Consider the following 13,635-nt stretch of genomic DNA (forward strand, 5'->3'; position numbering starts at 1 on the left):
CAAAGTGACAAAAGCATAGAGGAGGAGTAAGGCTGTTAAAAGACCATGGAAGGTGGGCAATGAGAAGGCATGAAGCGTAAGATACAGAAATACACAGGGGAAAAGACATTTATAATAAACAAAAGATATAACATTGCCAGTATTTTGTGTCAGCTTCCCAAATATATAGTATTTGGTGGCCTGCCTGTGGGCCAATTTCCCCTTTGTGGGCCAGAAATGTTGAGGACAGAAACAACGGAAAATCTCAAAAAGCCAGGCAACAGCCTGTAACTCCTTAGAACTGTACAATAGTATAAGAGCCAAAGTGGTGATGGGAGGGTATGCTGTTTCCAAAAGCTATTATATTAAGTTAAAGGATGACACCATTAAATAAAAATCTTCTGAACTTATACTCAGAAATAAAGCAGCTGCTCTACTTCTTCAGATCATTGGGATCAAGGGTAGGGGATCTTGGGTTTTATCTGGTCAGAACCCAATTTCACTTGGCAGAAAAAGCCACTAGGACACTACAGGATATGGGAACACAGCTTCAGCGAGGATTTCAAGTTCTGTCTGCTGTTGGGTACCAGAATCAAGGTAAGAGAAGACACGAGTATGTGGTGAGGAATGGCCACAGTGAAAGTACCCCCAGCCCTCATATATTAAAACTAAAAATCATGTATTACACTTTTTAACAGCAGGAATACAAGAAAAATCATCTACGGTGCCACCTTTACAGTTAATTGTCAGCATTTTGATATAATCGCTATGTTCTTCTAAAATATTTTCATTAAAAAAAAAGGACCTTCATTGTAAAACCAACTCCACTTTAGGTTATCTGTATGTTCAATGAGCTTAGCTGAAGTAGTCTGATTAAAGTAGTTTAGCTGGAAAGATAGGAGTACCGTGATAGTCTTGAATAGAAGTGGTCATTATGTAAACACTTATGTTCAACATTAAACATTCAGACCTATTTTTCCTGTGAGGAAAAATGTATTACACAAAATGGATTATTACCTGGAAAAAAAGGAGACATAATGACATAAATTCAAAATTGTTATAACTGAGTGTGAAGCTTATCATATATCCTTGGCTCTTTTAAAGCCCAGATGGCAGTCTGCATTTTCCATTTCAGTTTCTTTCTCAGAACAGGTTAATGGCTCCCCAAATGCAAAGACAAAAGAATATTTGAATTCATTCCTGTTCAGATGGCAATGTTCTTCCATCCATTCATTCCAGCCCTCTTAAAAACTGCATTATTGCAGGACGAATGGATTTATAAGTAACTTGTTCACTCTTACAGAGAACTTGTATAAAATTCACTTTTTCAGTAGACACTGAGCTCAATTCTACAAATAAAGCACTATACTAAATACTCTGGGGGTCTCTGCCCCCCAGAAGCATGCAACCAGGTTTAAGATCCAGCCAAGACAACGGACTACAGAGCAGAATGACTGTGTGCATGCTAGGACAAGCAGGGCTGTGGCGCAGGGGACACCCAGCATGCAGATGGCAGAACTAGGAGGACTGGCTCTTGAGTGAAGCCTAGGACCAGTAGGACTTCTCCACCTCTAAAAGGAGAGTAAAAAGTTTAGAGTTAATCAGCATAAAGAGCACCCTGTAATTTTTTGATGTATTAATGCTTTAAGTTTACAAAAAATAAAGCATACCTTCTCGCTGAGCTCTGTGAGGTGCCACGGTAAGTCCGTCCTGAGGTATTGGGGCTTGCTCTATTAAACTGCTCTCGTTATTTTGCATGTAATCACTATGAGCAGAGTTGTTCTAGATGAGAAAGAGGGAGATATGTTAACTTACACCATGGACTAAGAGTAATAATCAGAGATTTAGGTCTTCCCGTTTTACTAACAACCATTTCAGTGGCAATTTTTAGAGCTCCAATAGGCGACTGCACACTACGGACACAAAGGCACAGTGTCGGAGCCGCAAGCAGAAGACGAACACTCTATTAAAGTACTGACTGTCCTAGCTTTCTTGGGACACAGAAAATTGCTTAACACTACACAGAGTTGCCAATGATGTCAATTCTGAACCAGAATCAAAGGAACACATAACAAACGGTGTCCTTTACACTAATCCCCCATGGGGAATGGCATGTGTACTTTTTACAAGAATCACCACACCATTTTTTTTTTTTTTGAGACAGAGTCTCGCTCTGAGGGACATTCTCTGATTTCTTTTTGTTAAGGCCTATGAGGTTTTATTTTTCTGTGCATTTATGAGGTTGATGGGAAGTGCTGTTTATCTTCTGAAGGGAGGTACGTTTTTTAAGTTTGGTGTTGTATGTACACCACATTCATGTAAAAATTGGAAGATGATGATTTGGTCATGACCTGGGGGCATTTTTTTTCTTTTTTTTGAGACAGAATCTTGCTCTGTTGCCCAGGATGGAGTGCAGTGGCCGGATCTCAGCTCACTGCAAGCTCCGCCTCCTGGGTTCACGCCATTCTCTTGCCTCAGCCTCCTGAGTAGCTGGGACTACAGGCGCCCGCCACCTCGCCCAGCTAGTTTTTTGTATTTTTTAGTAGAGATGGGGTTTCACCGGGTTAGCCAGGATGGTCTCGATCTTCTGACCTCGTGATCCGCCTGTCTCGGCCTCCCAAAGTGCTGGGATTACAGGCTTGAGCCACCGCGCCCGGCTCACCACACCATTTTTATTCATTGTTTGGGTTTAATAACAGTCTAAAAAGATGCTTTGTTAGGAAAAAGTCTTAAGAAAGGTATCATCAATATATGCCAAGGATTTCTAAACAAGAATATGTATGGACAGGGAGTTTACCATTAAGGTTCAGTCATCTAACAGCAACTGGGTGCTCTAAACCTAACTGAGTTTGCTCAGCCAGTCACTAGTGAACTGGAGTAACCTTGACTCTTAGATCTGCTGCTTGGAGTAATAAAGCGGATGTCAAACTTACACACAGCTCGCCAGAAATCAAGCACTGTCAGGTACAAACTGTTACAACATCATATTGATTAAGTAAAAATAAATAAATAGCCTTATGACAGTTTTTTATTACCACTGGCACCTTATTCCCTCCCGTTATGTATGTGCAGAATCTCAAAACACTACTCATATCAAACTCACCTTAGTTTTAAGAATCAATTATGATTTTACAGATCTGTAGTAAATATACATTAATATGTTTTTCTGTAAAAAAATTAGGCAAATAGAAGACCCTAGGCTCCCCATAAATCTCAATTTAAAAATATTTTGTTCTGCTGTGTAATCATGCATCCTGACCCAACAGTAAGTATGAATTGCTGTATTTATGAGAATAGAGCACATTATATACTTTTGGGAGCTAAACTTCTGCCTTCTTGTCTCTATTTAGAAACCCAAGGAAACAAAGACTGTCTACCTAGAACCATTTAATAAGGAGAGTATAGACCTCTTAAGTCAACATCCAACTTCTGAAACACTTAGCCTGATGGCCTTTACCAATTTTCAATGTGACTCATTTTTAAAAATGCAGATATGAATTCTTTTAATAACAAAACCACACATATCCTAACCCACCCCATATATTTTATTACAAAGTGTAAAACCACATTTACCTACGAGAGATTCTGCTTCTCAAAAATTTTAATATTGCTGTAAATACTTTAAAAAACAAAGAAAATAAAGTGCTATATAATCTTCTCAAACAGTTGTGTTAACTGGAAGAAGCTTGGGTGAATAGGTTAACCTTTTTTTTTTTTTTTTTTTTGAGACAGGGTCTCTCTCCATTGCTCAGGCTGAAGTACAGTGGCAAGATCATAGCTCACTGCAGCCTCAAATTCCTGGCTTCAAGTGATCCTCTCAACTCAGCATCCCAAAGTGCTGGGATTACCGGTGTGAGTCATTGTACCTGGCTGGTCAACCATTTCTTAAAGCGAAATATTTCTCTACATTGTTCATATGTAGTTCACAAATTTAAAGCAATACTTTCAAATGTAAGCTAATGCAAAATATGCAAAAAAATGTTTTCATTAGTGAGATGCACAATAAGATACCACTTTATACCCATTAGGATGACTATTATTTAAAAAGACAGTGTTGGCAAGAATATGAAGAAAATGGAACCCTTACACATTGATGGTGGAAACGAAAATAATACAACTACTGCTGAAGACAGTCAGTCAGTTCCTCAAAATATTAAACACAGAATTATTTTATGATCCAGCAATTCCACTTCTAAGATACACCCAAAGGAACCGAAAGCAGAAATGCAAACATAATCTGTACACCAGTGTTCAGAGCAGTTATTCACAACAGCCACAAGGTGGAAATAACTCCAAATCCATCAATGGATGAACAGATAAACAAAATATGGTGTACACATACAATTACCTATGATTCAGCCTTAAAAAGGAATGCAGTTCTGATACATAACAGAATTTGGATGAATCCTGAAGAGAGTATGCTAGGTGAAATAAGTCAGACACAAAAGAACAAATACAGCATGAGTCTACTTATATGAGATACCTAGAATAGTTTAAAGAAAGTAGAATAGTGGCTAGGTGTGGTAGCTCACACCTGTAATTCCAGCACTTTGGGAGGCTAAGGTGGGAGGATCACATAAGGCAAGTAGTTGAAGACCAGACTGGGCAACATTGCAAGATCCTATCTTTACAAAATATATATATTTTTTAATTAGCCAGAAGTGGTGGTATGTGCCTGTAGTCTTCTGTACTCTCAGTTACTTGGGAGGCTGAGATGGGAGGACTGCTTGGGCCCAGGAGTTCGAGGCTACAGTGACCCATGATCGCGACACTGCACTTCAGCCTGGGCAATAGGGCAAGACCCTGTCTCTAAAGCAAACCAAGTAGAATAGTAGTTACCAGGCAGTGGAGGGAATAGGGTGTTATTTTTTGAATGAGTACAGAATTTCTGTTTGGGATGATAGAATGTTTGGAGACGGTGATGACTCACGACAATGGGAATGTACTTAATGCTGCTGAACTGCACACTCAAAAGGAGATAAAATGAGAATTTTATGCTATGTATTTTACATCACAATAAAAACTAAAAACAGAAATGATCACACTGCCTCCACAAACATTAAATTGAAGCAACTGTATAAAAGTAGTTTGCTTCACAATCAAAATCTCATTTTTGAAGTCTGAAGTTAACTTTATGAACCGAATGTAACAACCAAGAAGTAGCCTCCTGTTTAATAACCTAGGGAGAAAAATGAAGTTTGAGTTTCTATCCAAAGTCCTAAGTTCATCATCCCATGAAATATCTACTAATTAAATGTTTCTTTTCTCCTCCAAGTCTCAGCATGTATCAATGCTATAAAATCACATAGACTAAGTTTAGAAGCTATTACTAAACTCACTCATGTAACGCTGCAAGAGCTGGAGATGAGAATTAGGCCGTTCAGCAGCCCCAGTGGTGGGTGGCTGCTGGGCGACACTGTCTGCCCTGCACTCCCTCTTTACTTTCCTTAGGGTGAAGGGTAGCATAAAATCTGAGAACTCCTGCTTTAATGGAATCGTATAAAGAGGAATAGAACCCACTTTATCTGCTAAGTTCAGATTCCCATGAAAATGCAGAACAGATGAAATGCCAGAATCAGCATTTTACGAAGACTAGTTGGAAGAAAGCGTCAGGGCCAAGAGAAAAGTGGAGATTTTTTCTCTGCTTGTATCAAGAAAGCAGGGTTTAAAGATTCTAAGCCTGCGAAAATACACACAAGCATACAAAGAACTTCAGTACCAGTGCATTCTCCTTTCTTCACTTGCCTGAGGCAAAGCTGCTTCTGTCCTATCGCTTGCCTGAAGAGCTACTGATAGCACAAACCTACATGGCATGTAGTTCAGGCGGTCTAGATGGTTTTGCCACAGGTCCCACGTAGACCCATCACAATTACATACTTCAGATTTCTTAACTGTGGGGACCTTGTGAAACAGCCAAGTAGCTGGACATCCTAAAAAACTCTTCTCTGAAAACATACCTTTAGAACAAAGGTCATATTTGCCTTTTGTTGCTGTTAACCAAGGTCAAACCACAGATGGAGTTTTAGTTCACCTAACAGTATTCTACACGGTTCTTCTAGTCCCTTGACATAGACTATAAATTTAAAAATCCAAGATATTCCGAATATAATAACAGAGCAGTAAGAGTTTATTTTTTAAAACCAAATTCACTAACTTCTTCTGAAGTTTTCCCAATTGACAAATGAGACTTAGAAAATTAATAGTAGTATCTAATAACATTCTATTAAGCTTCCATGGCAGATTAAAGGCAGTTAAAAATTATTGAATACTCCTCCTGCTGAAAAGTGGAACAAACTCCCCACTCAGTGGATCTAGGCTGGCTTTAGAATGTGCTGGTGGTGATGCTCTTCTAAAGTTACGTCTTGGGAAGCCTCAGCCTGGGCCTCCTGGACACTTGGGCTTGGAGTACTGAGTCACCACGAGACATGCACTTCTGGCAGTTGCACTTGATGGACAACATGGAGAGAGGAGAGGGGTCTAGAGATGCCATCTGGGCCCCAGCTGCATTCCAGACACCCTAGAACAGAGACAAACTCTTCACTATAGTTATCTGTCTAAATCCCTCACCCACAAAACTGTGCGAGACAGTAATAAGATAGTCATTGTTTTCAGTCACTAAGTTTGGGGGTAATTCTGTTCTTTAAATAGCCAGATTCATAGGTCTCCTCTTTCAGCACCAGCATCTGTACTTCCTTTGCCGACATGCTCTCACTACAGAAGGAAAACATCTTTTAACCCTAGAACTAGGAAGATGATCCAGAAATTGCTATATCCCTGGGCCAGCAGCCGCCACATCTTTAAATCCCCACACCAGGGTGTTTTGGGGTGAGGTGAAAAGAATGCATGCATGAGTGCACAAGAATCTAGAGAAGTGTACATCTCCTCCCCAGCCCACATCTGACTCTGCCTTCGCTGTCACAGCCTTGCCCCACGAGAGATGAGGGGGGGAGGCCAAGGGGTCCTCAGGAAGGATGTGACCCTGGGCTCAGAAGCTGGAAGGAACTTCCAAGCCTTCTAGCACCTGCAGCAGAGCCACTGCTTCACCCCCAGTGCAAAAACATTCTTAGAACCGTGTACAAACGTAAGCTTATGGAGCATAAGAAGAATCTACGGCCGTAAGTGATTTACTACAGTGTTGCCAAACACTGCATTAGGACTTGTGTTTCATGCCACTAGTTATTACGGAAAGGGCAATTTCCCCAAACTAATAAAACTACTCAACACTCAATGCCACAACCTCTTTGTATGAGGGATGACCTCTTTCTCAAGCAAATACTCTCAAACATTACAGTATTTGGTTCACACGTGACCACGCCGTCTCCCATTTAGGACCACCAGTGAATTTCAATCATTTGATACCCAAGACAAAAATCAACTGTACTACGGGAAACTTCCCAATTGAGACACTTCTAACAAGAAACATAAAAATTCCCCAACATTTATGTTATAGAGTGTTCACTTCAGTGACCAAAGTTTAGTTATTCTCTTTCCAATCATAAGCAAGGCACTACCCCAATTCTACATCTGACTCACACCACCCCTCAAGTAGATCATAAACTGGAGGTCAAACACTGCAGGCTACCTACCATCAACTATGCAGGCAATAAGAAAATAGGTTAATACGTTACTTTTCCATCCTACCAAAATGTCACTGCTAGATCTGCCCCAGTTTATGCACCCCACACACAAAAGCTCAATTAACACAGGGAGTAGAAATCATCTGATTTTTTTTTTTTTTTAAAGACAGGATTTCCCTCTGTCTCCCAGGCTGGATCGTACAGTAATGCAATCACGGCTCACTTCAGCCTTGACTTCTCTGCTCAAGCAATCTTCCCACCTCAGTCTCTTGAGTACCTGGGACTATAGGCATGTACCACCATACCAGGCTAATTTTTTTTTTTTAGAGATGGGGTCTTGCTATGTTGCCCAGGCTGCAAATAGACTGATTTGGAAAGCATATTACATAAGCACAGCCAGTTAGCAACCACCCATTGAAGATTCAATTCAAATCTACACTTGTTCCATGCTTTTTATATAGAGAAACAATTCCTCTTATTTCCAAAATAATTGTGCCTATCCTGTATAATTGCAAATATTTTTTATAAAGTAAATACTGGTAAGTACAATTCAAAATAAGACAAAATCACTACCTGATGTACTTAGTCTTTTTTTTGAGGCAGAGTTTTGCTCTTGTTGCCCAGGCTGGAGTGCAATGGCACCATCTCGGCTCACTGCAACCTCTGCCTCCCGGGTTCAAGCGATACTCCTGCCTTAGCCTCTGGAGTAACTGGAATTATAGGCATGCGCCACCATGCCCGGCTAATTTTTGTATTTTTTAAAATCAGAGACAGGGTTTCACCACGTTGGTCAGGCCGGTCTCGAACTCCTGACCTCAGGTGATCCACCCACCTCGCCCTCCCAAAGTGCGGGGTTTATAGGCTTCAGCCACTGTGCCCAGCCTCGATATACTTAACCTTAAAGCAGCGTATCATATTGGTATTTTTCTTCGTCTCGCTCTGTCACCCTGGCTGGAGTACAGTGGCGCAATCTCGGCTCACTGCAACGTCTGCCTCCCGGATTCAAGCGATTCTGCTGCCTCAGCCTCAGGAGTAACTGGGCTTACAGGTGCCCACTGCGTGCCCGGCTAATTTTTTTTAGTAGAGATGGGTTTCACTATATTTGCCAGGCTGGTCTCAAACTCCTGACCTCAAGTGATCTACCCGCCTCGGCCTCCCAAAGTGCTGGGATTACAGGCATGAGCCACCGCACCCAGCCTAGTATTTTGCAAAGCTATGTATTTTCCAAGTCCAAACACAGGAAATTATGACTGAGCAATTATGACATACACAACGCTGACAAAAAAAAAAAAAAGAGACACAATGCCTGAGCCTTTGGAGAACTTAAAATTCTAGTATGAAAGGTCAACTTTATTTTATTGATTTACTGATTTTTAAGACAGGGTCTCACTCTAGTACCCAGGCTGGAGTGCAGTGGCATGATCTCATCTCACTGCAGCCTCTGCCTCCAGGGCTCAAGCAATCCTCCTGGGCTCAAGTGATCCTCCTGTCTCAGCTTCCTCAGTAGCTGGACTACAGACATGCACCACCACACCCGGCTAATTTTTGTTTTTTTCTGTAGAGACTGGGTTTTGCCATGTTGCCCAGGCTGGTCTTGAACTCCTGGGCTCAAGCAATTCACCCGCCTCAGCCTCCCACGGTGCTGGGATTACAGGTATGAGCCACCACACCTGGCCTGAGAGGTCAATCTTAAATGTTAAAAAGACAAAGAATCAAAGAATCACAGAAGTACCAAAATTACAATGATATGTGTGCATCTAAAATTCAGTGGCAGCAAATAATCTTTTAAGACTGCCATAGGGACAATTCCAGAAAACACCATACAAGAGACAATGGCATGAGCCCAGCTTGGAATGAAAGGGAGGATATATGAAAAAAGAGTGGGAAGAGGAGACTTTGAGTCTAAAGACTTATTAGAGGTCAGGGTCCCTCAGTCACTGAAAGAAAACGTAGTATGATTAAGTGTTGCCTTAGAAAAGTGTATCTGGCAGTAGTATCCAAAAGATTGAGGTGGGAAGGCTAAAAAGCAGGGGAATCAGGAGGCTACTATAAAAGTTTCGGCATATGTTCTCACTCATAGGTGGGAACTGAACAATGAGAACACTTGGACACAGGAAAGGGAACATCACACACTGGGGCCTGTCATGGAGTGGGGAGACAGGGGAGGGACAGCATTAGGAGATACACCTAATGTAAATGACAAGTTAATGGGTGCAGCACACCAACATGGCACATGTATACATATGTAACAAACCTGCATGTCATGCACATGTATCCTAGAACTTAAAGTATTTTTTAAAAAAAAAAAAAGGTCTCGGCATAAAGTCCCAACAGAGAATGGTGTCAGGCAAGGATGAGGAAAGTGTCCATTCAGGATGTGATGGGAGAAGACGATTAAGGTCATCAAACAATTCAGAATGACTAGAAACATAATGGTACCATTGAGAGAACTGAGTGAGTCTGGAAGATTTTTAAAAAATCAATCATATTCTTTTCATACAGATTCACGTTAGAGTGACAGTTGACATTCAATGAGATACACACCATAAAGGCACGCATGTGCGCGCGCGCACACACACACACCCCCCCTTCAACTGGCTCCCACTGCAACCTACTGACAACCTATTCTTTTAACATGACCTTCAAGGCCCTCTATAACCCAACCTTACTATCTCTTCAAATGTCTTTCTTTTCCACTTTCTTCTCTCCTTTTTGAGACAGCGTCTCACTCTGTTGCTCCGGCTAGAGTGCAGTGGAACCACCACAGCTCACTGCAGCCTTGACCTCCCAGGCTCAAGTGATCCTCCCACCTCAGCCTCCTGAGTAGTTGGGACTACAGGTACATGACACCACACCCAGCAAATTTTTTTTTTTTTTTTTTTTACTTTTTGTAGAGATGGGGGTCTAAGTTGACAAGGTTGGCTTCAAACTCTTGGGCTCAAGTGATCCCTCTGCCTTGGCCTCCCAAAGTGTTGAGATTACAGGCGTGAGCCACCACACCTCGCCTAATTGTCTATTTTTCTACTCATCCACTGCAACCAAATTGTGCTAATCACTCTATGAATAATACATATATCTCACTCCTGTTTACCAAGCATTTTCATTTACATTAACACATTCACCCTCACAACAATTATATGAAACAGATTAAGAATGATATCCTTACTTTGTACTGGACAATCCGGAATCTGGGAAGACTAAATAATTTGCAAAATGAACTTTTCAAAATATAAATCTGACCTCAAATAAATGACTTCTTGAATGAGCACAAAACACTTCTAATGAGCTAAGGCATTTAGAAAGGAACTAAAGGTCAAATGTTCCCGAGAGCAGAGGAAGAACAGAAGGAAGCCAACTGCCCCTGGCCCAGCCAGGCTACACCTGTAACATAAACACCCGATTAGGCCCTTCCCTTCTAGATCGACTGTTTACAGAGAAAGGAACCCCAAAATGTCAGTGGATGAATGAGGCTTTTGTGACGAAGAATTCTTTGTAAGTAAAAGAAGTACTGTTACACACAGTCCTCCATAACGAGAAACAGTCAATAAAATAAGTTCAGTCTGCCTTGAGAGTAGTACAGGCCTTTTTGCTTCCCTTTAAAAAAAAATAAAATTAGCTTAACATTTCTCAAGAGAAAAATATTAAATAAGTTAAAAATTAGCCAATTTAACAGCTTTTATAAAAAAGGTAAAAAAAAAAAAAAAGTTCTTAATTACTCCATGGATTCTAGTCTGTGCTCTGAACAAAGAATCATGTAACTTAACAAAACTGCAAAACAGTTTTAAGTCACAGAATAGTTTTCTAGCTAAATATGAAAACAGGATAAGGATTTAAGTAGATTACAGCTGCATGAGAATAATCATCTAAATCTAAAACATGCATTTTCTCCATCCCCATCCCCAAATCCAATACGAGGAAAATATCTATTTTAATGTTCTGTGATTCAAGGAATTCCTTCCTTCGGGTTTATCTGTAGAACACTACATCTATACAAGTACTAACAAAAATAAAATAACTGCTCCAAATAAATGTGTCTCAAATACCACCTTTTCAATTGCCCGTCCTTCACTAACATCAATCTATTCACAGGGATGGTAACAAAATATACAAAATACTCCACTATAAGGATTTTTATTAGGTAAAGAAAAAAAAAAAAAAAAAAACCTATTCCTGAAAACACTGCAGGTTGTGTTAGTGGAAAATATGCAGTGAGCACTAATCTCAAGAAAGGATGCACGTTCAAGACAATATGCGAATTATTTTACAAATTAATACAATCACCACAACCTCGAAAGTTATGATCCCCATTTTACAGATAACACTGTAAATTATCCCCATTTTATAGGGAAGACTCGGGATTTAAGTGGCCTGGCTGACAACTATTACAGAGCTAGTGGCAGAGTTGAAACATAAACCTCCAAGCCTAGGGCTCTACTAAACATGGCTATCATTCTTCAAGGTCTTCTAATAGCTTCTACGACACTCTTCCTGACCCCCTCGCCACACAAAAAAAATTAAGGCAACATGTATGTACAGTACATGTACAGTTATCCCCCAATATCCATGAGGAATTGGTACCAGAACCTCTCAATACTAAAATCCAAAAGTGCTCCAGTCTGGATATAAAATGGCCTAGTATTTGCATATAACCTATGTACATCCTCCTGTAACTCTAAATAGCTCCAGATTACTTATATCTAATACAACATAAATGCTGTGTAAATAGCTGTTATACTGATATTGTTTTGGATTACACGAAAAAAAGTCTGTACGTGTTCAGTACACATGCAATTTTTTCCCTAATATTTTTGATCCATAGTTGGTTGAATCCCCGGATGTAGACACCATGGGTATGTATAAATAAATCACACAAACATATTTTAGTCAACTTGAGAAAAAGAATGTACTTCCTCTCCACATCCAGCACCCGCTCCCGCCTCCCACCATGATATACATGAGACTTTTTCTGAGTTCTCCTTACCTGGAAAATGACTGCACAGAAAAATGTAACTGGTAAAGGAACTCAGGATTTTAATAATTATTTCCTACTCAAATAATCACTATTTAACTCTAATAATATTCTAAAAAGCCTCTTCCAAATGACTTTTATAACTGAACTGCTTTTATTCTTTGCTGTAGCCAAACCAACCTAAAATTTCCCATGAAAGACACAGCTGTTTCTGGCCCCCCCCTCAGTATGTGAGATGCTGTGCCCACTTCTTTACCACCACCATCTACACAAGGCTGAGCTTTCACCTGCAACTGCTAACATTTATTGAAGACCATGAACCAGACACTACTCTACAAGTAAGAACGTCTTCACTGAATCCTAACACTCCCAGAGTGGCGGGAGGGAAGCCTCAGGCAGCACCCATGGCCCCAACAACACTATTCACTTTAAAATATCAAATAACCCAGCAGCAGGGGCCAGTGAGTTAAATAAAGGTATTTATTAATATTACCAATGAGCATTAGAACTGGTCATTTTAAAAGAGCATCTTTTTTTTTTTTTTTTTGAGCCTGAGTCTCACTCTGTCACCCAGGCTGGAGTGCAGTGGCGTGATCTCGGCTCACTACAACCTCCGCTTCCCAGGTTCAAGCAGTTCTCCTGTCTCAGCCTCCCATGCAGCTGGCACTACAGGCGCCTGCCACCACGTCCAGCTAATTTTTATATTTTTAGTAGAGATAGGGTTTCACCTTGTTGGTCAGGATGGTCTCGAACTCCTGACCTCAGGCGATCCACCCGCCTCGGCCTTCCAAAGTGCTAAATTACAGGTGTGAGCCACTGTGCCTGGCCAAAAAATCATCTTTTTTAGTGCCTCCTACAATAACTGAAATTCTGACAATCAACCTTTTCCCTCTCATTTTCAGTTACTCTCTCACTAGGATTCTGGCGGCCACATCCACATTCAAGTTATCTTGAAGTAGCATCCATTACGTTAAAATTCTTTGAAGAGTTTTCTTCCAGGCCGGGCGCGGTTGCTCAAGCCTGTAATCCCAGCACTTTGGGAGGCCGAGACGGGCGGATCACAAGGTCAGGAGATCGAGACCATCCTGGCTAACCCGGTGAAACCCCGTC

The 13,635-nt window shown here is 40.8% G+C and overlaps 1 protein-coding gene across 2 annotated transcripts in view; it reads right to left on the reverse strand.

Moving 5' to 3' along the window:
* Nucleotides 1-13,635, reverse strand: part of ZCCHC2 (zinc finger, CCHC domain containing 2) — a 68,490-nt gene that overhangs the window by 50,319 nt on the left and 4,536 nt on the right. For both annotated transcript variants that reach the window (XR_001004279.1, XM_011964384.1), the window contains exon 2: nucleotides 1,650-1,761. Coding sequence is in view for 1 of the 2 variants with exons in the window: in XM_011964384.1 (XP_011819774.1) it covers nucleotides 1,650-1,761 (112 nt within the window). In the remaining variant the exon portion in view is untranslated. The remainder of the gene's footprint in view (nucleotides 1-1,649; nucleotides 1,762-13,635) is intronic.

The sequence above is a fragment of the Mandrillus leucophaeus genome, unplaced genomic scaffold (assembly GCF_000951045.1).
Source record: "Mandrillus leucophaeus isolate KB7577 unplaced genomic scaffold, Mleu.le_1.0 Scaffold699, whole genome shotgun sequence".
NCBI lineage: Eukaryota > Metazoa > Chordata > Mammalia > Primates > Cercopithecidae > Mandrillus > Mandrillus leucophaeus.